The following is a 27,268-nucleotide window of genomic DNA, read 5'->3' on the forward strand; positions in this document are numbered from 1 at the left end:
AAAAAATCTGTTAAAAAAACATTAAAACATACACAAGAATAGAATTAGATAATAAAAAAATATTGATTTATAACATGTATCATCACAATGTTCAAAACAAAATAATTGAAAAATATTCAATATCAATAGTCCTGATATAAATGAAAAATCTTCAAATACTTAGTACATATTATAAAATAAAATAGTTAAGGAGTATTCAAAATAAACAAAACTTGTAATTATACATAATTGTTGTTAATTAATATTTGTTCTTTTAGATAACAGATTATAGAAAACCCTATATAACATCAATAAGACGATATATAATATACAGACAATGTGAGGTTAATGGGAACTAACACATACATTTTATAAGGTAAAAATAGGACTATAATATCATAATATACAGTTGCATGTTTTAGATTTGATTGACAATGATAGTAACCAAATTGAAATATATTAACAAATAATAATTACGTATAATGTAAAATAATACAATAAAATGTATAATATACTATCTTATAGTATACATGACTTATGAAAAACAGTCTCTTTCTGAAATTTCAAACACTGTACATTATTCCTCTCTAAATCTTCAGCTACAGCAAACAACAAGGAGTGATCTCATTAATTTTTCATTCGAACCCTTTCAACCGTGGCGGGTCTTCTTATATGACAAACTGGTTTTCATATATTTTTTATTTTTCTCTGTTTTCTGTATAATAGAAAGACACAAGGCAGACTAAAGAAGCAGAAAATTTATAAGAATATTTTTGAAATGATAAATGAAAATGTCATGTATAGATAAGTTACTTATGGAGAATAATAATTTAAAAAAAAAAAAATTGGTAAAGAAACAAATCCAAACATAAGAAATCACAAAATATCTAAAGTATGAAAAAACAATGTATGAATTAACTTACAATTAATAGTTACACGAAAACATACAAAAACACAAATCAAAATAATAATTGGCAAATAAAAATGAATAACATATTAATCATCGTGGAAGTACAAAGAATTGAAGTAGTCAAGTCTCCGGATGCGGATGGATCGTTACCGTTCGTGAAGCATCAGACTTCGGTACCGTCCTCACCCTCATCTTCGAACAACGGACCGCCTTTGATCTTGGGCTTTGGGGGCGGTTTGGGTGGCACCTTGCGCTTGATGTTCGTCTGGCTGGCCGGCTTGAGCACACCCGATTCGGGTGTGCCCACACGGTTCGGCGCCCAGCTGCTCCTGTTCCGCGTGTCCATCTCCACCAGCGGCGAGTAGTTGGGCGGCAGTGCGTTGTGCACGATCTGCGGCTGCGCGTCCTGTCCACCCTTGTCCGATGGTGACCTGGGAGCAGGCGACGGTACCCTGCTGTCCGCGTCCGCGTTGTTGAACCTGGGACGGACCGCGGGGCCGGGGCCCGAGCCGCCGTGGAACAGTTTGGTCTTGTGCGGCAGCGTCTGGCTGTACTGCGGCGTGGGCCGGACCACGGGGCTTTGCGATTCGGCCACCGCCTTGGTCAGCGACAGCACCGAGCTGCCGTCGGCCGTGGTGCGCGGGCCTAGATTGTCGTAGACCGGCTCGCACAGCCGGCCCACGCCTAGCGGGTCGTCCAGGTGGCCAGTGGGCGTGGTCGCGGCCGCGCTGCTGGCCCAGCTGGGCACGCGCGGTCGTCTGGGTATGGTCACGTAGCCGGCGGGCGGCTGCGCTGGACGGGAGTTGAACGGCGACTGGGACCGGTTGTAGGGCAACGTGCCCGAGTAGATCGGGCTGTGCAGCGGCGACTGGAACGACGGGATAGTGGACACTATGCTGCCGGCCGGTGAGCTGTGGCCGCCGCGGGGAAACGCCAGCAGGTCCGGAGGGTGCGTGCCTTTGCGGTACGAACGGCCGCCTAGTGTCGAACTGCCACCGTGGCCGCTGCCGCCGTCTCCGACGCCGCAACCGCCGTCGATGCTACCCTGCTCGTCACCCGACTCGCCGTAACACTGTTCTTCCGGATCGCCTGCAAACCAAAAACATACCATGAAATCAAGTGATGGTGAATTATCCAACGGAGTACTATCTCAAGAGGTGTGGTTCTAATAATAATAATAACAATATTAATGCGTATTGCAGTGCTTTGCTGCTGGCAAGAAGCGGATACGGCATTATACTTAGGGAAAGAATTGTGTCCGTGCACCAATTATTTATTGATGGAATTAAAAAAAATTAGAAAAAACAACTAAATAAAACAGGCGAGACGAAAAATAATCAAAATCTGTGCTTTGAAAAAAAAAAATGTTCTGTTCATGCAATTGAAGAATGTTTTTCTTTTAGTTTATACAAATCTTATTGTATAAACATTACAGTTATTTGCTGATCAAAATGTCTTATATGTTGTCCTCCAATCATTTTAATGGTTTACAATCTATTTGAAAAAATGTGTTCATAATCAACACTGATTATATAAATATTTTTTCGATGAAGAACGTGCGTATTATGTATTTGTACTTTGTCATGTGAGAAATCCATAGAACATTAAATTATAAAATCATTTTTCATAGCCTGTGAAGTCGTAAAAATAATTTCTTTTCCAAATCACTCCTACGCACAAATACAGTACCGTACGTCGTATGTGAAAATAATGATAAACGAAATAGGAAAAACAATAAATAATAAAATACATACACCCGAAAGGGGCCTAGTGACATTTACGATAAGAAAAACGTGTTTGTAACAAAAAGAATACGTGCATTTTTGAATAATAACATTGGTATAATATAATCGACCGAGGGAAGTTAAAAAAAAAAAAAAGTAACCCAAGTGTTGTTCGACAAAAGAATTAAATAGGTACCGCAGCTATTGATGTTTTTTGCTCAACCTACCGTAGGATACATTTTTCGGCTCAACTGGTTTTCTCGGATATTAATCTCGAAAGATGGACACAGCAAGCTAAATAGTTGGAATCATGACAAAGACACGCGATCATCAGCTTTTAATGAACGTTTTGTGGCGTTTATGTAAATACACTATTTCTGCTAGCAAGAACGAAATGTCTTAGAAACGATTTTTTTTTTCGGTATCGCACAACAATCGTAATTGTGAACTACTATCACTTGACGATAAATTCAACAGGAGGAAATAATAACAATAGTAATATTAGAAAAAAATCATTATTATTTAGACGAATCCCATACTTTGAGATACATCGCTTTTTTTTTTTTTTATTGTGTGAAAATTGTTAACACCTTAAAACCGTATACATGACGGACGCGGTTAAACACGTGTCATCATTCGTAGTCCATTTAAAATTTGATTATCGTTCAATTACATTTATATGGACACTAAACTTAATTTCTTTAGTAAACGATACCCTAGCTGCAATTAGAAGAAAATTACAATCGCTAGACGGGTTAAAACGAACGGCTGTTATCTAAGCCTTTCCTTATTAACGAATATTGGTAAGCAAGCGGGCCGAGGTACTGAAATAAGTCCAACGGAAACGGCAATACTAATCGAAGCTATAATTAAGAATCTCAAAATGTTTGTATTAATTTTATGTGCATTTTTTAAGCCCAGCCTCGGTAATGAAATTTCAAACAAATCTGATGTTAAACAGCGTGGTGAATATAGAAATAATTTTTGATATAAAGACCAGTTTTAATAATAAGTTCTTAATGAATTTCACACCATGTACGGGCGGTTGAAATAGCGAGAGAAGAAACAATACAAAACCGATCACCTTCCATTTTAAATTATTCTTTAAAAGATCAAGAATAAATTGATTAAGTTAGAAAATCAGAAATAATTAGAAATAAGAATTTTTCTTCATATATATCTTTTTGACCGTCATCTATTGTTTATTTGTTTTTATTCATTTATTTTTATTTTTACTTTCATTAATTTTTAATTGAATATTTGTTGAATTGTAGCATATTAGTTATAATATTCAAGGATTATATATAAATGCATACCGTTTTCAATAAAATGATAATTTTAGTTATTAAAGTTGCACTATAAATTGTAATTTAATATCGATAGGTAATTAACAATATTTTTAATGCAGATTTGTTTAAGTTTATAAATTATTCCGAGTTTAAATAATACGAATATAGAGTAATATAAAATGTTGAACTAATTCTAACGTAAACGTAAAGTGATGAACCGTGGTTCCGTTTACACAATTACCACAGAACGTGTAATAATTTCATGTAGGATTAAAACAATATTAATATAATATTTATATTTAATTTGCATGACCGGAAAATACCGTATTAATTATATCAAATCAACATAAAACGAGTCAACGTTATAGCGACCCTTTCCCACCCGGTAAGGTATATAATTGACGCGCTATATTGATTGATACCACGGGTTGCCCCTACGAATGATTAATTATCATTGTTATTAATAAGTCTCGATCGGTCTCGATTTTGGGTCATTATTTCGGACGGTATTACCAGGCGATATGACAGCGTGCCGTGCGTTACTTATGAAATTTTCTATTATTGAACTTGGAACGGAAAAGGCACAACAAAGTCAGAGTATACAATAGAAAACGGAATGAAAAACAATAATAAAACTCGCAACACAATAATATGAATGTACATCAGTGACCGTAGCACAACACAACTACAATAATAATGGACTTCCTTCGCCCAAGCGGCAGATGAATTGTGAATAAACAGAACATTTCCAATTAGAATAATCCTGTGTCAGCAGTACACGGAGAAGGAAACCGAATAGTTTTAGAGTATTATTCTCTTTTTTTTTAAATATATTGTCTTATAAGTTTTTGCTTCGGTAAAAATGCAAACAATATAAAATAATATAAACCGATTTATTTCAGACATGTTTTTATACATCATTATTATAATTCACGTCACACGCACCCTTATTCGTCGTTTCGTTTGGATGTGACGACGGTGGTCGTGATCCACTTTTCATACGCTGACTTGGTACCACATACTACTGCCAAACCTAATTTATTATTCAACTACTACAATTGCTAATAATACTACTTTTACTGTAAAAATTTCTTCTACACTATTACTTATGCAGCTACCAATACGAATAATATACCGTCAATCTACAGTTGTCGTGCCTCCGACTACGTACGAGTAACCTATGTCTTCGTGCGTAATATACGTAAACACACGTCGGAAATGCTTGTTGGACATGCGTACGTGCGCGCGTTTATCGGATATGAAATATTTATTCGTTATCAATCATGACATACTTTTTTTGTGGGATGAGCGTAGGAGGGGAGTTTATTTATACAGCGGAGTATTATATTATGACGTTTATGCCGAAGAAAGGTAACCGGCCCGTCGACTGAAACGTTCGATGATAATTAGATTCTAACAGGTATAATAAAAAAGGATCGAACAATGTCAACAATGACGGTTAAAATATTTTTTAACAACCGAGAAACTCCAGAAACGTTTACCCTTTAAAGCCACGTAGAAACCCAACTGAACAGGAGAAGTATGGTGCGTGACTAGATTTATTTTACTCGAATAAAAAGTATAGTTTTATAGAACACGATTTTTCCGAGACCGTTCGCGGGGGCCTGAATCGATAAGCATAACAAAATCCGTTGTCATTATGCAGTTGTCTACAGTGTTCCACCGGAAAATCAGGACGTTATTGAATACGTTTTTGAAATTCAAATCCGGCGCCGAGTTGATAAGAGGAAATAATAGAAGTCGTGGTTGTTATGACGGAAGAAGTGTGGAGGAGCGTGTGGTACCGCAGTATTTGAAAATGTTTTTGATCGTCGAACAAGCATTCGTATCATCACCGAAGTCTCGATAAATACATTTTCTATGTTTCACGAATTTAGTTACAGGATAAAGTAATCATATTTACTATAAATTTATCATGTACAATCGCGCCGATCCGTTTTCGATGTATTACACGGCAGCAATAATTGAACCGATAGTTAAATAACGTTAGTTATACACTGGCGGACCGAATCGCAGGGCTGCAGACGTCGAAAACATTCCCGAAAACAGAATATTTATTAAATGTCGTTTCCAAATGAATAGATACAGTGGCAGGAGGTGTTGAAACGCGAATCTAAACAACCCTCCTCCCTCCCGTGGGTGGGGGTGGCGGAGAGGGCGCAAATGATATAAAAACAACTACGAACGTGCACAACATAGTATATTATACTACATAAGACGTGTTGTATGATACGCGATGACAACGGCCGTCTCGTTTTACCTAGCCGAAAAGGCGATTCATACTCCGGCGGTATACGCATAATGTGGCGGGCGCGGGCGGGACCGACGTGGCGGCTAGGACAGCGTTGGCGCGTTCGACGAGACGGAAAAAACCGTCACCGGTGCACAGCCGAAGGTGTCGGGTTGCCGGCCACTGCAGCGATCCGGATCGGCCGTGGCCACAGGCGCGGCGGTTCTCGGGCCTGGCCGCGACCCGCTGTTGGCGCGAGAACGGAGAGGAAACGTATCGCCGCCGCCGCACCCCGGGCGGGGTACGAAACGAGAATATTAATTTCACACACACGTCCCATTACGCGTTACACGTACACGTTTGACCGGGCGGTAAACGTACCTACACACATAACACACCATAATACGATAACGCGAGCGACGGGCACGCACACGCGATCGTCGCACGTAGTGGTATCACACGTACGTATCGTCGCCGTCGTAAACAACGGGCGAAACCGATTTCGCGTGCTCGTACCGGTAACGCGCGCGTTCACGCTCGCGCGCGCGCACGCACGTCTTGCACGCGCGAGCGTTATTTCGCGGCACGAACGCGATTCGAACACGTGTCGGGTTTCTGTTGCGCGCAACCGCCCGCCCCCTACTACTATTCTATCAGCTCTCGCGATTTTTTTTTTTCTTTTTGCTTTTTCTCTCGCGACATCCATTCCGTTTCCAGATTCGTTTAGAAAACTCGATTTCTTCGCGTCACCCAGTCGGCATTTATAATTGCTATACGGTCGCGTCGCCGAAGGATCTGCGAACCGGTAGAATGTAATAACACTATTCGTATATATACCGCGTAGCGACTTGGTTATATTGAAATCATCCTATAGCTGTGAGAAGCAGGCATTACGTAGGAGGTCCGGGTGATAAGTCCAAATATTAAAGTTTATAGAGACCCCTAATATCGCGTGGAATATCCGAATCGTAAATATATATAAAAAAAAATAAAAAAATTTAAAAGATGAAATATTGATTTTCTTATGTGACGCGCATGTAGGTTTCCTCACGGAAAATGGCAGAGAATCTAATCCCAGTTACAAAGTAACGCCATGGGCATCTATTCATTTGAGGCACATTAAACGATAAACCTTTGGCTTCATCTTTATAGCGGTTCGCTTTTACCTATACGCAAAGTGCGCGAGACGGTGCCATTTCGATGAAAACACACGTGAAAAAGTGCATGTAGCTATCGCTATATCTATATCGTGATGGTATCTACAATATACTCGGATGGTTTAATATTAACAACAGTTATAATATAAAATGGTAAACAACGATCTGTGCGAATTATCTTCAGAACACTAAATGACGTATACTGACCGCTAATGGACGTCTCGTCCAACAAGTTTCTTTTCAGCTCGGTCATCTCAGTACCAGTTGGCGACGATTCGTATCTCCTAGGTGGTTTCTGCACTGGATTGACGACAGCCAAAAGACTCTTTTGTTGTTCGGACGGCTCGGATACCAACGATGTTACATGATTGGGCACGTCACCGTTGGAAAACCCGTTTGTGTGTAGTTTTTTCGGTTGCATCATGGATCGACGTCGACAACAGCAAAGGCAACACACGATCAACAGCAGGATGATTATGAAAATGCCAGCCACCAAACCTATGATGATTGGTAACGATTCTTTTACGCTCACTGTAGTGCCAAGAATACCTTTTCCACTGTTACTCTGCAAATTAAACACGTCCATTTTTAGTAGTATTATTTTTGCAACAATATAATATGGTAAAAAAAAAAAAAAATACTCATAATAACCCTTTAGGTGTTTTTAATCAGTTGACGTACTGAGCGGCAAAGAAATTTTATTTTTTTTTTTACCTGAACAATTACAGTGATTTTACGCTCTTCTAGACCGGCCGGGTTTTGCGCGATGCATTTAAATTCCGACTTTCCCATTAGTCGAGACCGGGACACGGTCAGATTTATCCATTTGGCCATGGTGTTGTCTACGCTTTCGTAAACCGTGAATTTGTAATCACCGTGCGAATAATTCGATATAAGACGATTGTTGAATACCCACTGGACACTGGGCATAGGTTCGCCATATATTTTGCAGCCGATTGTTAATTCTTCGTCGTCTAGACTGAATGTTGAACTCTCAGCGGGATATTGGATGACTGGTTGACAAGCAAAGTCATCGGATTTGAGGTCGCCCCACAGTTTATCCAGGAGTCTCACGGGTTCGGTACACGATGCCGTTTTCGAGTAAAGATTCCTTTCCATGACCTGAATATACAAAAACCATAGTATAACGAGTCACTGACAATAAGTTTCGACTAACTATGTATAAGGACAACATGCATGCTACTCATTATATTTTTATAATATACAAACCAAGTTTCTGAAAGGCCTAAGCTGACAATCACATCGCCAAGGGTTGTTCATGATTCCCAAGTCCATCAGACTGGGCATCGAGTTCAAAACTACGGAGTTAATATTGACCAACTTGTTTCCGTTCAGCTCTAGTTTGTTGATTTTAGTGACGTTGTAAAACGCCATCGGCTCTATAGTTGATATCAGACAATCCTTGAACTCAACCGTTTGTAGGAACGACATGTTACTGAACAGTCCGTTCTGCAATGTTTGTATACGATTGTGGTTCAAGTTGATTTTTCGCAATCGGATAGTATCGAGAAATGTGGTCGGATACAGCACATGGATTTTGTTGTCTGATAGGTCCAATTCGATTAGAATTTTTAAACTGCGGAACGCGTTCTTATCGACATTTTCGATAGAACAACTGCGTATGAGCAGTTTGTGCAAGTTGATCAAACCCACAGACTTGAACGCGTCTTGTTCGAGTTTAACTAGATTGTTGTTGGACAGGTCAAGCACTTGCACCATGTCACTTAGGTTTTTGGGTATGCTGGTCAGACTCGTGTTTGTGCAATCTGCCAGTTTATGTCCACTTACCCACTTACATTTACACATCTCGTGGCACTTAGTGTCCCAGTCTAGTGAGTCGGTCACTGTATGTGATGCAATGGACAGCAACACAGCCACGATAATCAGTGAATATGGACCAATCATTGTTTACGCATAACACACCTGAAAAAAATTTTCGTTATTATTATGATAATTTTAGCATATAGTATGATTCAGTATACAACAACTGTAAAATGTATTTAAATACCTAGCTTATATAATAATGTTATATATTAAATACAAATATATTTACAGTTATGGTTCGAGAATGTTCTATACAAAAACTAAATGTTCCGAGTAAATTACTTAAATTAGAAACTACTTATATGTTTACATAAAGGTTATTTAGGCTATCCTCAAAATATGTTTAACCAAAATACGCATCCTATTTTAAAGCTTAAAAAGTAGAAGGAATACAATCCGAATGATTGGTATTTAGTACATTAACGAAGAAATGCATATGAAATTAGAATACCGACGCAATATTCTCCTGAATAGTTTGTTTGAATATTCAAAAACCGTAATTCACATATATATTCAATTGCTAGGTAAATGTGTAGTCATGAGTAAATAATATAATCATTTTGAACATTGGGAAACAAAACATTTATCATATCCAAGGATTACTATTAGTATTTGCTTTTGTAACACGAATGTATTGGTAATTTATTTGAATTTAAGTGCTATAATAATAGTACACTTATAATAAGGCAGAATAAAATATTGATTTGTTTGATATATATATATATAATTAACAATTTGAAGATATAAATTAAAATAAAATTTAAAAAATACTGTTTTATTTAGTAGTTGTCTACTGTTTATCAACGGTTTATATTTAATTAAAATGCCATTCATTCATTCACTGATCTGCGTACAGTCTAAACTACCATACAGATTCATCTAAAATTTTAAAGGGTAGATACGATAATGGGCTTTAATCTAGATGCATAAATTTTTTCAATTTTTGATTATCTAGGAAATGTTATATTGTTTAATGATGCGACTTTGGTAATTACCGTTTTAGATATATGCAAAATATAGGTTAAATAAAAAACTAAATATCTTAAAACTACAACACGATTGAGCATTTTTTTTTACAACGAAGTAGGTAAGCGGTATTTGCTTTAATCAAAAATAGTAAAATATCTCTCAGGCAAGGCCATGTAATTCAGTTAATATACGAGTATATAATCCTTATCACTATGCATATGTTTAAAATTACGTTTTACATGACGAATATTTTATTAATAATTGTTGCGTATTCTAAAGTATGACTCATTTTCCTACACGGTAGTCTCACATACTTGTACTAACATACAAAATAAATTCATAAAACACATAGGCACAATATTCCATTAAGAATGTTGAAATGGCAATTTTCAAATTAATAAAAAGTGAGTAAACGGTAACTAGAAAAAAAAATCTTGAAACTGTGTATACAAATAGCTTGCATACAAAGAGGTTTAGCCATATTAGTAATGAAACGATGCTATTGTATACTGCAAGCATATTTTATACAGTCCCAGCTATAAATATATATTCATAAATTTGTTCATCTACATGGAAAAAAATCCATCTTTTTAATATTCACCCTTTATAGTTCAATGAATTTTCATTTAAATTTAAATTTTTTTTTTCAGTATGTTGTCCATAATAATTATTAAATATTGCATTAATTATGTTTTTATTTTACTGATACTTGGGATGATACACAAAAGGGGTTCATATGAACTATTAAACTAACTTGACAACATTTATTGGCAATTAATAAAACAGAGATTTAAAACGCAAAAGTAAAGCAAAAATAATATAACACATTTTGTGCGTAACCGGAAAATATATACCATAAATACAATACTGAAATGACAGGCATATCAAACAGCTCAGAACACAAATTAATTCATTTTGTTTTGCCTTCTTTTTATATAAATTAATTATTTAGAGTGTACGGATTTTAAGAGTAAATAACACAGCAATGTTTTAGTATATAAATTAATTAGTGTTAAAATAAAAATACTTTTATTTTTATCGCGTTTAAATAGAAATAAAATAGAAAATCTCTAATAAAGAATTGCAATAAAATGTTTTCTTTAGTTGAAGAATTTTAAAATCATTTAGTTGAATTACATTTAGGTTAGTTTTAGATCTAAAGATCTAAAGACGTTTAGTCTTTAGATCTTATCTAATTATTTGTGTTCAAACGGAAGAAGACATTATAATGAACATGTTTATTATAAACGCATAATATTATGTATTATTTATATTAATATTTTATATTATGAGCAGATGTAATACAATTAAAAATAAACATTTAACACAGTGTTGTAACCAATAAATAACTCTGAATATTTAATTTTCCCCATGAATTTTTCTACCGTTTATTACCTTATTTAATAACTTATAAGGTATTATATATACAATAAAATTAGTTATAAAAACAATTATTTTTCTCTCAACATAACATATGTAAATAATAGGAAATTCATTGATAAATATCATAAATGTTGATGAAACATGGAAATACATATTTTTTTCGTTTTATTCATTTAATTTTGATTACGTTAAATGGTGGTTATCAATATAATCATAATCAGGAATATTTAAAGAATATATATATATATATATGTAATTACATATAATAAAAATAAAAAATTTGATTACAAATACATTTGTATTATCTTTAGAAATCCTCACCGTCCCGAGTAAATTGCGGATGCACCGTGTTTTCCTTTATCTACTTATATATGTCTTGTTTTATTTTTTTAAATTTTTCAGTAATTTAACATAATACTAGATGATTTAAACCTAATCTTATAATTTCGATAACATGCAACTAATGGATCTATCTAGATTGTCTAGATATGTATTCGATACAACTATAGCCAAGAAAATAATTAAAAGTACAAAGATATCTATTCAAATGTAACCTAATATAATAATTTTAAGTTTCTTTTTGTTTTTTAGTGACGCAAAAGATCCTCCTACTATCCGTTAGTACTTAGTTTACCGTTTGCGTAATAACGGTTATTTTATTTTTTACAAAATTCTGGAAATTAATTTCAGTAAATTGTTTTTAAATTCTAGATATAACATCATTGATTACGTTCACGATTATTAATGATTATTTGTGTACATAATACATCCTAACATAATAAAGGGTTCTCGGACTTAGGGATGTATTGGTTTTTTCTTTCTCGTTACCAGAAATATTAAGGAAGTCAATGTGTGTTTATTTTGTATATTATAAATAACAAGCACTGAACATCGTATTTTGGTTTTATCTAAATGATGCACATATATATTATTTAGTTATATACCTAAAAAATATTTTATTAAACCATTATAATGCCTCTTGTAAGTTTACGCTCAGGAGAATTTGTCCCCATATTTACCCATTCCTTAGCGCACACACCACTATGGATGAGCTTAATTTAAACTAATACCAAATTAAATATTGTTGAAATAATAATTATGTGCAGTTAATTTACAATGAAAATAATTATATTCTAAGGATAAATAAAAATAAAACCTTTAATAATTATTTTTAAATAATAATAATAATAATAATATTTTTTTCAAATCTGGTAAGAATATTTTAATAAATTAATGATATAATGTATTTTGAGTTGCAATGCTGGTTTTATTATGAAAAAAAATCGAAAATCAATTACTATCATATTATTTTTACTTATAAATTTGTAGTTAAATCAACAACCAAATTAATACTAATAATGAGCTTATAAGTATTCGATATAGGTTAGACATCGGGTAAGTCAAGTACGTGTTGTATAAGATTTATAATAACACTGATAACGAAATACTGTGAAACTATAGTTATTTTTGTATATTTTGATAACAGTTATACATAGGATTAAAATCGTAGCTATTCATATGCTTGATGTTGATGGGAGAAAAACTTTTAATTTTCAAAAAATAAACTTAAGTAATATAAAACTAGGTTTTAAACTTACTTCAACGTTTCAAACCCGGTGAGCGTGGTCCGACAATCTAATGACGTCGAGCATTCCGTGCCATTCGATCTCGTTAAGTCTCATACTTCTGAAACATACACAAACAATCTAATCAGAAATGGAAAAATATTATCAAAAATATTTAATGAAAAAAAATTGCGTTATCACTAGAAGAAACAATGGTTTAGTAACAACGACGTATAGAGCAAACGGCGTTCATTTAACACACATATTCATACTAATCGATTGCGCTGTGTTATTCACGAGCGTTTATTGCGTGAAAATGCGGATGTGACCACTTGAAAGAAACACTGTACGTGTACGCTCCAAACAAAAATCAAGTGTAATGTGTATGATAAATAGTGTGGTGGCGACCCAATAATTAAAACGTTTAAAAAAAATTCAAGCTTTTTAATTTTCAAAAAATAATAATGAAAACATTAAAAAAAAAAAATAAGTAATTATTTGGATTTTAATAACGCGCAATAAACTTAGGCGGTATAGTTGTTCAACATGATTAAGAGAAAATCGTTTTCTCATAAAAGATGTATAAAATAGTTTTGCTTAACGAGCCGGGAAGCAAATAAAGAAACACGGATGAAGCTGAAATCATTTAATTACGAAATGCATTTTTTCAGTTAGCTCGTATTTTAAAAGTGTAATTTATATGGGGAATTACCGATTAGCATTTTAAGAGGCTGTCGTCACCGGGTCCAATCAATGGCCACAGAGAGATGGAAGGGGGACGTCTGAAAATAATTAAATTCGCGAATAACATCCATTGTTTAGCCTGGTATCCGGACGTCGAAATTTGTATAATGGCCGTAAAAATGAATTCGATGTATTACGTAAACATTGTGTCGTCGTTCCGCGCCACAAATAAATGTAAGTAATAATATTATACTTATATACCACTGTGCGAACAACAAACCTTGAAAGTTTTTATAAGAATGGTCAATCGACCAAATAATAACGACGTACAGTACATCAAAACGGCTAACTCCGCGCGTCGTCATTGTCATTTATACGTTTCATAATGCATACGGTATTAAAATATTAAAATTGCAGAGAGACGAAAACTTCTTATATACATTAAAGCCGGTGAATATTAATTATACACCCGTGTAAACGGTACATATATTATTATAAGATTAAAAGCACGCGAACCAGTTGTTCGTTTTTCCCACGAAGAAATGTGTTAAGGCGATGTGGCTCGACGGCGGTCATTAATTCGAGCAGCGCGAAGGAAAAATGTAGGAAAAATGAAAATAAATAAAAGCGTGTGCTTTTTGTGATATAATACAATGGTGCCCAACCCACGGCCCGCGGGCCACATGTGGCCCTCAAAGGTAATCAATGTGATCCGTTACAATTTTTTTAAAACGAAACAAAATATAAAAAATGTAATAATTTGATTTTCGTGCATTTTCAAAAAGAAATTTCACGATATAACTCGAGTACTTGAAAGAGTGTACTGATCAAATTAATGTGTACCTCGATCTGTAATCTTTTCAGTAATCAATAAAATATTTGAAAACGAATTCAACACGTACATTTTATACCTACTGTGTGTAACGAAATAACGTTATTAAACTAATATCGATATTATCCGTACTTTTATATTCGGTAGCCCGTTCTAAGATAATTGTTTACCAAAGTGACCCGCCGAGGAAAAAAGGTTTGACGTCACTGATATAATTAAATACGTAACATGTACGGCGAACGTATTCGCTGGGGCGACCGGCGGAGGAAAGGACTCGCGTTCCAAATCCCGCCGGCAGTCCAACGGTATACGGTATACCTGTCGTGTGCGGGCCGAAAACAACGCTGCGGGATCGCTGAGTAACTTCGTCGACGACGGGCAAAAGTTTTTCCATTCGAAAACCGACCACAAACGCGTTTGTTACGATTTGTCGGACTCGCACAGGTACACGCGGGTACGTTTAACACATGACGATCGTAATATTATTATTAATATCGCATCACGGCCGAGCACACTTTTCTCCGCTGAGGACCACCGCCGCCGTGTCGACCGACGGTTACCGAGTGCATACACCGACTGAACCTGTTCGGCGCGTGCACGCCGTGTGCGCTCACCGCTCACGCGCGGTAGAATAATATGCATCTCGTCGGTCGGAGTTTGCGCGTTACAAATAACATCGTACATAGTTTTCAAGGCTCTGCCGAGAACGTGTTGCGCCAGCGGACTCGTCAGAATCGTCGTCCGACTTACAGGGCCATACACTTATACTGCTGAATGTAACTGCTATTAGCGATCACCCTAGTTTCAACTCGAAGAGTCGATAGATAAGTTTCATAAGCACATCTTTTGTTTCGTTTAAAGCCACCGGTAGACGTGTTGGAAAACATTTAGAAATATATAAATTACCGATAACCGCCATGACGCACGTACACGAAATTCCACATACCGTTTTATACAATTGAGCGGTGTGAAATTTTTGCGATGATTATTTATCGACACGAGAACATTGTAAATCACTATTAAATGAATATATATATATTTACACGTTTTCGTTTGTTCGTCAATTTTACTTATTACAAATAAGGTTGGGTGTCGTTCTCTAATCTCCTCATTCTAGAATAAATATATATATATATATACTCCCTTCCATGAGCATCTACTCGTGACTAAGTCAGCGTAGCAAGAATGTCGAGTCAACAAAACGTAAACGGTTGTTATAGTTTAGGAAAAACTGACAAATGTACTTATATGTTGTACAACGTTTACATGTTTTATGGTAGCCGTAGTGTTGCAAACGTTCGTATATTGAGTGTCATCAAGTTTACCAAGCCTGTCGCGCGAATGCAGCTGTATCGGTTGTACGCGAGTTATCCAAAACTATTTACCATCGATGCAATTGGAATGGTACATCGGTACAAGAGCCCGTTGTAGTCGAATACGATTGTTAAACATATAACGTAAGAGTGGTAGGATGAAAATATATAAACGTCTCTTGTACATAGGACCTCACGAGTATTAAATTAACCTCCGTTGAGTTTACGTATTTGAATCTCTAGTTTACATGCTATTATTTCTGGTGTTCCGTGTCAAATGTTTCATGCGGTGTGCCGTCGTATGCAAAGATTGAAAAACACTGCAGTGCTGTACACGCGAAACGCATTGAATTTCGAAAAGAAGAAAGAAACGTTTATTGCAGTTTTTTACACACCGAATTCCTTAAAAACCAACCTTTTTCATCCCGCACCACAATATTATATTATATATCGTCAACACGATTTCTTTCGATTTGCTCTCTCGATGCTACGCTTTACATCACTGTCACACGTCGTTTCTACCTGGAATCGGCCTGACCGGATGAGGTTAGGTAGATGATGACATATGTAGAGTTGCAGTACGCGTAACCGAAGAGTTGTCTCGTACTATACTAATAGTCATAAATGAACAATAATTATTTGTTCCCGGCATTGTTATACATTATTTTTTTACTCTTGTCTGAATTGTCATGAAACTATATAATACATCTATAAACAATATAACGACAGTGGGTGTATGAAGCAATTTATCGTTACCAAATATTATTTAATTAGTTACAATGATTCTTTAATTAACTATTTTATTTTAGAATATCCAATAGTAATAAGGTAATGTTACATGTTCATGTTGATAATTTAATTATCATTAATGTCCAGTTCATCGACATCCGAAGACCGATGATCGACGACCAACCTATTTCTGTTTTATTTAGCTTCCAAGATTACTCAGTTGAAATGATCAGTTTTCGAACCTTTTTAACGTCTAATATCGTTCCTTAAACAAGGAAAAAAGTAAATATAGGTACATCTTACCCAACAAAATCATTCACCTAATAATTTTTACCTCTATGTTTCTTCTTTTTCCTTTTGGGTTATCACACATCTAGGTAGGAAAAACACTTCAATAAGATTTTAAACTTACATATTTAAGAAAGTGTTTATTTTTAGAATGAATAATTGATATTAACCAATTCTAATTTTCAAGTCTGAATTGAATTCATATTTTACCGATTTCTGCTATACCCTCGTATATATTATTCCTCGTTACCAGTGCAAAAATACATTACATACTTAACCACATACGTAATCGGTAAGTTATTTACACTAATCGCACCATTTTCATACACTTGTGTATGTAGTTTTCCGCTCATAAATTATATAAAATTTCTGAAAAATGTGCCAGGAAAAAAAGTCTGCGGAAAAAACGTCTCCGGAAAAAAAATACAGTAGTACAATAATAACATAGTTACCATATGAGTGTAATTCTCGATATATTATTTGTATATGAAAAATAGTTGATAAAAGAAGCCACCCATAAATGATGACTCTTTCACAAATATATAAAAAAAAATTCAAATATAAAGCATTTATTTTAAGTATGAAACAAATATATTTATATATATTTCGAATAATATATTTTTTATAAACAATAATCCGAAAAAAAAAATACAAAAAAATACACTCATTATACCCTATATTTGTTAAGAACAAATCAATGCTCTCAATTCAAATTTTCCTCCTGTTCATTTTTTACATAATGTTTTTAGTTGGGTTTGTATTATATGTCCTTCATGTAATCGCTTAGAAGTTGATAACATAATTTCACTCGATGTTAATTTCGCTTTATAAGCCTCTACTTCATTTTTACATTTTTTTAATAATTTTCAAATCGATGGATTTTTATGCGTTACTAAATGACTAAACCTATTATTTCACCCTTACACACGTTGTTCGTTATACTACAAGCCAGTAAGGTACTTAGGTGCAAATCCCACATCGAAGACGGGAATTGAGGAGGAAGTCGACGAAACCGAATACTTAAATCATCATCAGTTCTTATTCTATTTGTTATTTTATAGGCTTGTATAATCGTTTGTTCAGGTAGGTATAAACAACCTATATCAATTAGATAAAGTAAAAAAAAACTTTTATTTCGTAAATTACCCAGATTGAAATTAACTGGGACTTTTTTTTTCATTTACCACTATATTACATACGCCTAAAAAATACATAAACATTATGGATTTATTCAGCATAAATAAATATGTAATACATACATAGACTGGATGAGTAAATCACTTATGAAAAATTAATTTTCTTTTAGTATTAACTTAAAAATCGGTTTTATTAAATTGGTAACAAAAATTAATAGATACCGAATTCGCTAAAAATATTGAAATGTAATTGAAGTTTTGGGACTACTAATGATAATGAAATATGCATGTTTATATATATATATATATATATATGGCGTTTATAGTCGAAAATTGATTGTTAATCGTTTTCCGTGTCTTTGTCACTTTAGGAAACCGTCTATAACGTCACATTTGATTAAAACACTATAAAAAGCGGAGAGATATCACATAAGTATTAATTCGAAATGACGCGGTCGGTCGGCAATATGTGACTTGTTTTATTTTTCACTGTAAATTGCTGTCTCGTGACCAACTAAAATTATTGTAAAGTGAAAATTTTGCAATCTAACCTTCAGGGTTTCGGTAAAAGGTAGAAATATGAGCACAGTTTATTTTATTATGACCGTAAAACAATTTTATGTCCTTGTAATCACTTTTAAGTATACGTATTTGAAACTGTTCGATAAATATTCATCGAAAACTATAAGATTCAATGAATATATAATTTTTTACATAGAACTTCAATAGAAATAAATCTTATTACATATTTGCTTATAAAAGAATAATATTATATATAAAACTATAATATTCCACCGTGTGCGGATCATAATTATACTATAATTAGGTATCCAATAATATTTTAGAAATTGTATGTTTAGACATCAAAATAAAATAAATAAGTGCAATGACTTTTCTGGCATTTGAAATGTTTTACATAGAAATAATACTTAAAAGAAAACTTAAAGTATAAACATAATGCAAAGGAAAAATATATACCAAGATAATGTCCCTATATAAGTGACTCACAAATGCGTAGTTTAAATTGAACTGAGGCTCAGTTCGGGTTATAGTAATATAAAAGGTGACAGTGTTGATCAAAGTGGTCTTGAGCAAACGACCGATATGATATTCTAGGGATATCCGTCCCAAGTTGAATTGTGTAGCGAAGATAAGATTTAAGTTATGGTGGAGATGTATAGTTTAATCTAATATGTTTAACATCGAACAGAAGGCGGAAGTATCAATTTAATTCTGGGGACACTTTCCGCATAGAGACCATCAGACTGTTCGTAAACAGGTGAAGTAGACCAATAACATTTTAGAGAGCATCGAGTCGGAAGTCGAAAACTTTACAACCCTTAAGTTTGATAAGGCAATATAAATATTTTACACGATAAATCAATGTACTGCGAGTTAAAACACTTTGTTTGCACATCAAAAATGAAATTGAGTAATGTCTAGATGCGCAGTACTCGTAAGCTTTCTAATAAAGTTACAATTCCATTTCGTGTTGGAGGTAATATCGAGGGTAATACCTATACTACGAGAGATTATGGGCAAAAGTAAATCCACGGGCTATGACGAATTATTGGATGTAAGTACATGATGAAATATCAAATTTCATGAGATCTCCTGCTAAACAACTTTGTACATTTAAACGATTCAGTAATAGTTTAATAAATTATTTTAGTTTATTTTAGAGTAAAAATTAATATTATGTAACGAATTACATCAAATAACATTATAACAGCGGCTTTTATTATACAAAGAGATAATACATATAATTAACATTATTCGAGTAGTGACGTCAATACGTATCATAATAGATACCACAATATTGTATTTTAATAATCTACTAGTAACGTTGATAATTATTTGCCAATTAATCGATCACGATTCTGTCATAACAAGTAGTATATTAGGAACACTCAATAAACAACAATTAATAGTAGCCGAGTAATTATTAAGAAAATATTAAACGTGCCGACGAAAAATATATTTTAGAACAATAGTTTTTATATAACATATTCGCTTATTTTTTATTATTGGTTCGGGTTGAAGTTTTATCATCGTTAAGGGTGGTTTTCTCGAAAAGTCTAAAGAATGTTACGAACCCTACAAGAATTTTATGAACGGAAGAAATTCTACGAGTATCAAATATATATCCGAAGCGGTTTCAAAATGTAAGACCCATAACAAATTATTATATACGAGAAATGATTTATGGCCGAAACTCTATACGAGGAACAAAAAAAAAAAAAAAAAAATCATAATCAAAATCTTGTCCAAGAAAAAGTTTTGCAACAAGGGCGACTTGGAGTTTAGTGACAAGACCGTATTGTAATATTTGTGCGGAAATATGTGCGTATAATGCGGTGGATAAATTCAACGAGGGTCGAAATGAAAAGTTCTGGAACGTCACTGGACAGCAGGCAGCTAATTAAATAATTGCAGCGTCTGCGCCTTGCATCAAATTCGCTGAGGTACATTAGAATTCGATCGTATTACAAACGAAAACGCATCATTGTTATGTTGATAACCGGTCTTCGTACACGAAAGCGAAGTAAAACATGGGCTTGCTGGTTGTACGCGAGGGAATATTTCTGGGGAATTTTTTATTATAATGATGACGATGACCATCTGTTCCATAAACACTGATATTTTTCCCTCCGTCTACACAATGTTTACGGTGTACCCGGCGGCAAGTTCAAGTCTCCTCCAGCGCAGCCACGTTTCGTACGGGACCGGACGCGATAGCGTTCTTCTACAGGTATAGAAACGGGCGCGCTCCTTACTTGCACCTACGACGACGATGAACGGCTATGTTGGCAACAATGTAACGCGGCGGTGTGTCGAAGACGACTTACGGCGGTGGACGCGTGTCAATTAGTGGGTGGAAAATGTACAGCGATTTCTTCGGGAGAGCCGTCCGCGCGCGCCGTTCGGTTCGTTTATTCTTTTTTTTCTTTCCATTTTCATATACGGTGACCGCCGGTACGATTGGTGCTGCGCTGTCGGAGACAAAACAAAGAGCGAATCGTCGGCCGTGAACAAACCGGTTGCTCATTGTTCAGGGTGATCTCAGTGAAAGGTCAAGTCATTGTGTGCGCCGCGTGTGCGTGCGCGAGCAAGAAGTACACCGGCGGCGGCGTTGCACAGCATCCATTGGACGGATTACGCGAGTGCAATTCACCCGAACATGGTTCAGACGGGACGGGTAAATGTAACGCAAAAATAATAAAAAAAAAACACTTGCGAACGATTTTTTTTGCGCCGAAATCGTGCGGTTGTAAAATTCGACTACGATGCTAAAAATAAACCATAATAATAGATGTCCAGTGCTCGTCGTTATAACCCGTAGACGGTGACGCGCCGGATTGTATACGAGTTTCGTATTGTTATTTACGCGAACCTTGAGATGTAAGATTCGTTGCGCGATCCGGATGTTTGTATTTGTGCGCGCACGCGTAAGCGGCGATACGTTCTCTGAGCCAAACCTTGAACTTGATACGCGCGAAATTCGTCTTGAAAACATTAACCAAATATTATTACGATCGCCGTAATTATATATAGTCGCAGGTTAACGGAAATCAAGTACGACACGACGCGTGTTATTGCATTGTCAACCGTTCGGATAAACCGCATACGAGTAATATTGTCTACGCCCGCACACGTAACGTTGTAGTGTTTGCGCTCGGCGGACGGATATCGAATGGTGTTTACACTTTGAGCGAATACGCACGCACGCGCTAAACGCTAATAAATAATACGATTTTCATGTAGTTCCATCAATAGTCATCAACGGACCTTACCGTCATAAACTCAGGTCCCAAAGGATCGCCTTTAGAGAAAACGACCAGAAAGTCATGGCTGCGCGGTCCGCGATTTGCACTTGTTCGTTTTCAACGATATTACATCGCGACAAAGTATTGGCCGTCATTATTTCTTTTCCCCATTACCATAGGCGCCCGCAGAAATTTTCCTAGGGAGGGACAAGGTTTATGAAATATGAAATAATGGCCGAAAATAAAGGTCATAAAAATGTTCATGGCTGAGACACGTCTATAATAAAAGTTTGAAAGCCACTGACTAATACAACTATACATATCAATATAAGCAAATTCAAGTATACACATAAAAATAATATATATATTGTATTATTTATTTTTTACGAGAAATATCTTTTTCTCTAAAAAAATCTAATTATATCATTGCGTATATTTAAAATTTTATTTTGCACCCGATGGGAAATAAAAGTGGCGTTTGCTGGAGAATTCGGTAAGTGGTTATTTAGAGTCATATCTCCAGCATTTCCTTTGAGAGGAATGTTTTTTGTACCATAAAAAACAATGGTTTTTAAGATTGACATTAATTTTTTCCGATTAGATTCAATTTTTTTTTTGCAGTAAAGAACTCATTAGTTGCACATTGCTTTTGTCTTTATTTTTTACAATTTTATTAAAATCATTTGCTTTATTTGTTGACTCACAATGCCACTTAGATTTAAGATGTTTTTTTACAGAGTCATGAAAATCTTTGTACTTTGAAAATTCTTTAACTATAAAACGACCCTGCTTCCTCGATCTAAGTACAATAATATTTAAAATAATATTAAACTGTTCAATTTAATATATTGTCATATTTATATATATTTTAGTTGTATGATCGATTTTAAAAAGCTAGGGGGGTAAACATTCCATTTTGCCCCCTTTCGGGCGCCTATGCAATTACCACTAACGTCGTATCAATAACGTGCACCAATACGTAGCATATTACAGTTCTACAGAGTTTGGTGCTCTGAACACAAATCGGCATGAAATATTACGTTTGCGATTTCGAAAATAAACCGTTCTTTTGGTTTTTCAGCACAACAATAATTGTTTCCGGTTAAATCCATGTTGGGTAAGGAAAAAAGAAAATCTGTAAAAAAACACGTATATTACAAGTAACTTCCTTAGGTTTTCTATTTTCGTAAAAGTAAATAATAACTAGCAATAATTAAACCACAAAGAATGATTTTCTCGGCACCATAGTATGTGTAGACTGAAAATATAAAATAATCGCAGCACTAGGGTTTCCATTGTAACACAGTCTATGTGTTAAATGGGGATTACGTATTGATAATCTTATAAAAGTAAACAGTAATGTGTGTACACATAGTACCTGCTGAACGCGTACACAACGTGGATGATGATTTTTTTAAAACAGATTTACGTGATGCGTCTTGCAAACACATATAAAATGTGGCGTGAGGTTTAAGTAAATACCGTTAGCACTTCCGCTAGGAAATATCAAACAAATTATAGAATAAATACGCATCCGAGCTTGAAATAATAAAGTTTATACGCGAGCTCGGTATGTTACATTTATTTCAGTTGTCCTTTCTTTTTTCTAAATTCTCTAGAGTGTTATACGTAATACTGTTATGCCAACCACTTTTAAAAATCAAATTATCTATTTCGCACTAAGTACGAAATGTTATAACTAGTAAAAATGATATGCATGAAGAATTCATGAAAGGCTTGCATTTGTGACACATTCAGAATCTACAAAATGTCAGATAATTTTTTTTATAAATGTAGAAAATCTAAAAGGGTTATATAAAGGATTACTCTTGGGGCAATTAGGTAAGTGTATACAAACTTATTATTTTTAAATACGAGAACATTAATTTTGATTTAATATTTAAAAACTCGGTAGTTTTTAAAAATGCATTATTATATATGTATATGATTTCAAGGGGTATATAAAAATACGGTATTATGCGAAATAAAATATTAAATTAACATTTCACGTACGAGTTTCTTACTATATTCAATCACGATTCGTAAATTATAACAATAATTATTAATTGTATAAATATTAAAATTGTTTTCAGAGAGATTTATATTTTATACATATATATCTGCTTTGTAAGTTATTGCAATAAGCGATGAAAAAAAAAATCGAAGAAAGAAATAAATTAATACTTGTAAAATGTATGCATTTTAATTATTACTTTTTTATGCAAATATAAATTATGTAAATCAAATATATTTACAATATGGTGGTGTAGGTATAATCAGTATTATTTTATAAAGAAAATCTTAGGGTTTTCCGGGTTTTACATTTTTTGTTGATATTGTAGGTCAGAATTCAAAGGTTAACGGGTAAGTTTAAGAAAAATACTAACAGTATATAAAAAAAATGCATGAATGTAACTTTTTTTGTTTAACGAGGCCATCAAAACTTTAGGTTTTCACAATGAACGACACTGTTATGATCCGTTATATGGTGAAAGTTTATTCTACCTAATTTATTTTTGACCCGACGTTCTAAAAGTAGGTTTATTATGAAAATTGCAAACAAGCGGAAAATTACTGACGTCCACCATGCTTAGAGTAGACTTTGAAATTAATTAAAAGTATTTATTATGAAATTCCCAAATGACACGGAACATTGGAAGTGAAAAATATATTTAACGAAAACACTATTTTTACTCATTGAAAGTTTGGGTTTTCTTATACCTTTATTGTAGTTAAAAAAGTTAAAAAAATATATAACGTTCAATAATAATAAAGAGAAAATAATTCAGAAATATTTTTATATTGCTTTTAAGATTGGTGTGAAATTAATAATTTAAAATATTTGTAATGAAATAATGTTAACTACGAAAGATATTTGGAGTAATTTTTTTTTTTTTGTAAAACTGTATTTTACCTTGAATTTTAAAATATTTCTAACGTTAGGACACAAGATGATTGATGTAGAGATTGTTAACATTTGAAAACCCTAGAAAAAATGTAAAATATTTTCTGTATTGATGGTAACATAGAAGTTTTTTTATTAATTTTCTAAAATTACAAATTCACTTTTATTTTTAACTTCTCAATAAGTTTGTAAATAACCGTTAGGGTTATCGTCATACTTTTGTCATAATTGGCAAATTAATGAATGAAAGCTTTGAAAACTATCGAGAAAATAATTTTAAAGGAATCGCGAACGTTGTTACTATCAACTTTTGCTCGTTTCATTTTTTTTTCTCAAGGAGACCCATTTATAAATCGTGTTATATCTATTGTTATTGTCATAAATAAATTGAAGTTTGATTGAAGCCCACATAAGTTTTCAAACATTATATTGTTTGTTCATGTTCTTATTGGCGGTGAGGATTATATTCGTAGGAACTCTGTCACTGTAAAAACTTCATCGGAATTTTCGGAAGTTTAATTAATCTAAAATTATAATACACGACGTCTACAATATAATGGTCTGACATACGAATAATATATACTATATTATAAAGATAATATAAACATACAACCTTCGTAGCCTACGATTTTCAATGCGTAATTACAATGCTCACTAAAGCATTAATACTGTATTAACAATAACACACAAAGGATTATTCTTCAAACTCAAAGCACTTGGGATAGTTATTCGAGGTGAGCTGTATTTTGTATCAACCATATCATATTAAATTGATAAATTCCTCGTCTTCTTCAGAGTATGATAATTTCCTAACTATTGTGTTACTTGGTGTGGAGTAGTTTTCAATTTTAAAATATGTACCATTTAGTACGCACAGTTATGTGAATATTATGATTGGTGCAAGAAGTTTTGATGGAATGATATTTTTATGCTTTCGGTGTACCATATCGTACATCCATATCAAAACAGTAACAACTCAAAAAGTTGGTTTTTTTAGTTAAACGTATATTCGGATTCTATAAACGAAATTACATAAATCAACAAAACAGGATTATCTTTATCTTTAATATTCTCCGTCAGGTGGCAATGTAAGTACATTTTATTGAATGAATTATACCAAGGTACCATCAACATAGAATTGTAATAACTCAAAATCCTATTAATGGTATTATACGAGTACGTTCATATAACATGGAAATAATCCAATCGCGCATCATAGATTAAAAAGTTTTTTTAAAAACCACAGATGTTTCATCATACTTTAGGTATAAATAATATATATCCCTATTTTATGAATAAATTATTTCTATATTATCACAAAATTATAAAATATATTTTTGAATTTTTTAACACGACAGTAAAAATTAATAAACATAAAAACATTCGTCAATAACGTGTCAAATTGTAAATTTTACTAAAATATATATATATAAAAAAATCATTAAAACCACGAATTCGTGAAAATATACATTTATATGACATATCCTCTAAATATGCAAGAATATGCAAAATAAGATTTCGTATTAAATTCATAAATAAAACAAAACAATATATAACCGTCTATATTTGTTGTCATCTATCATCATTATGACGAGAAACTGTAATAGTATAGATTATTTCATTGGTTACAAAAAGTATTTCAAACGTGTGTACTGATGTTTCAATATTACGATTCAATTGCTGTGCAGTAATATAATTTGTATACGGTTCGCATTCAGAACGCGGTCGTTACACTTCGGGGCAGACAAGTAAAATATAACGGGACTTGATCTCATTTATATGCGTTTGCGACACGCGTGCAACACCGACGTACGTACGTTATACATAAATATAAATCGTTCAGACAGTCACAGTCTATGTCACAGGGTCACTCTCTTTCTCTTTCTACGGAGGTTACGATACAAGTGGTAGATGCGCATCGGTGATGGGGCGTCGGTAGTTCTAAAATTTAATATTATTGTCAGAATGGAAGTTGATTGCGAGAATTATTGTAAGTTTGATAGGTAAATCGTTTAGTGTGATATTAAGAAATATATATGAGCGAGAGAAGGTTCTGTAATTGCAGGGCCGTATAGCGCATAGGCACTATAGGCACTATGCCTAGGGCCTACGAAAATGTGTGGCTACGATGTTTTTGTAGTATGCAAATTGGTATAAACAATTTTTTTATGGATTTTGACAATTTATATTATATATGTATTGGATTAAAATGAATTTTTTTTAACTTTTGTTAAAACTTATACCGTATAAAAATGTATGATACTTAAATTACTGCTATAAAAGTTTAGATTTGATTTTTATGTTGTAAATATTATTTCTTTTAAAAGCTTATTACTGTATGAGACTCTACACTTTCTTTCCCAAAGAGAAGGTTTCTTAACCATTTAAATACTGGACAATGGCCCTGCGAGGACTAGGGGTCTAGGGCCTACGATAGTATTAATCCGGGCCTGTGTAATTGCATAGGCGTAGGAAAATGTGAACCACACAACGAAATGGTCGAAGGGTAAGGAGGGGAGAACAAAAGTAGCGGACGTTTAAT

At 33.9% G+C, this 27,268-nt stretch overlaps 1 protein-coding gene across 4 annotated transcripts in view; it reads right to left on the reverse strand.

The window, feature by feature from the left end:
- Nucleotides 1-236: 236 nt before the first annotated feature.
- Nucleotides 237-27,268, reverse strand: part of LOC112685815 — an 81,569-nt gene continuing 54,537 nt past the window's right edge. For 2 of the 4 annotated variants that reach the window (XM_025557831.1, XM_025557830.1), the window contains 5 exons: nt 13,106-13,193; nt 8,541-9,254; nt 8,025-8,432; nt 7,518-7,875; nt 237-1,978 (listed from right to left, as the gene is read on the reverse strand). In XM_025557831.1, coding sequence (XP_025413616.1) covers nt 1,053-1,978; nt 7,518-7,875; nt 8,025-8,432; nt 8,541-9,236 — 2,388 coding nt within the window. In that variant the 5' untranslated portion in view covers nt 9,237-9,254; nt 13,106-13,193 and the 3' untranslated portion in view covers nt 237-1,052. Of the gene's footprint in view, nt 1,979-7,517; nt 7,876-8,024; nt 8,433-8,540; nt 9,255-13,105; nt 13,194-14,720; nt 14,846-14,906; nt 15,209-27,268 lie in introns of those variants that run through there. The other 2 variants (XM_025557832.1, XM_025557833.1) reach the window with 2 other exon arrangements.

The sequence above is a fragment of the Sipha flava genome, unplaced genomic scaffold (genome assembly GCF_003268045.1).
Source record: "Sipha flava isolate LNK unplaced genomic scaffold, YSA_version1 293_pilon_pilon, whole genome shotgun sequence".
Classification (NCBI taxonomy): domain Eukaryota; kingdom Metazoa; phylum Arthropoda; class Insecta; order Hemiptera; family Aphididae; genus Sipha; species Sipha flava.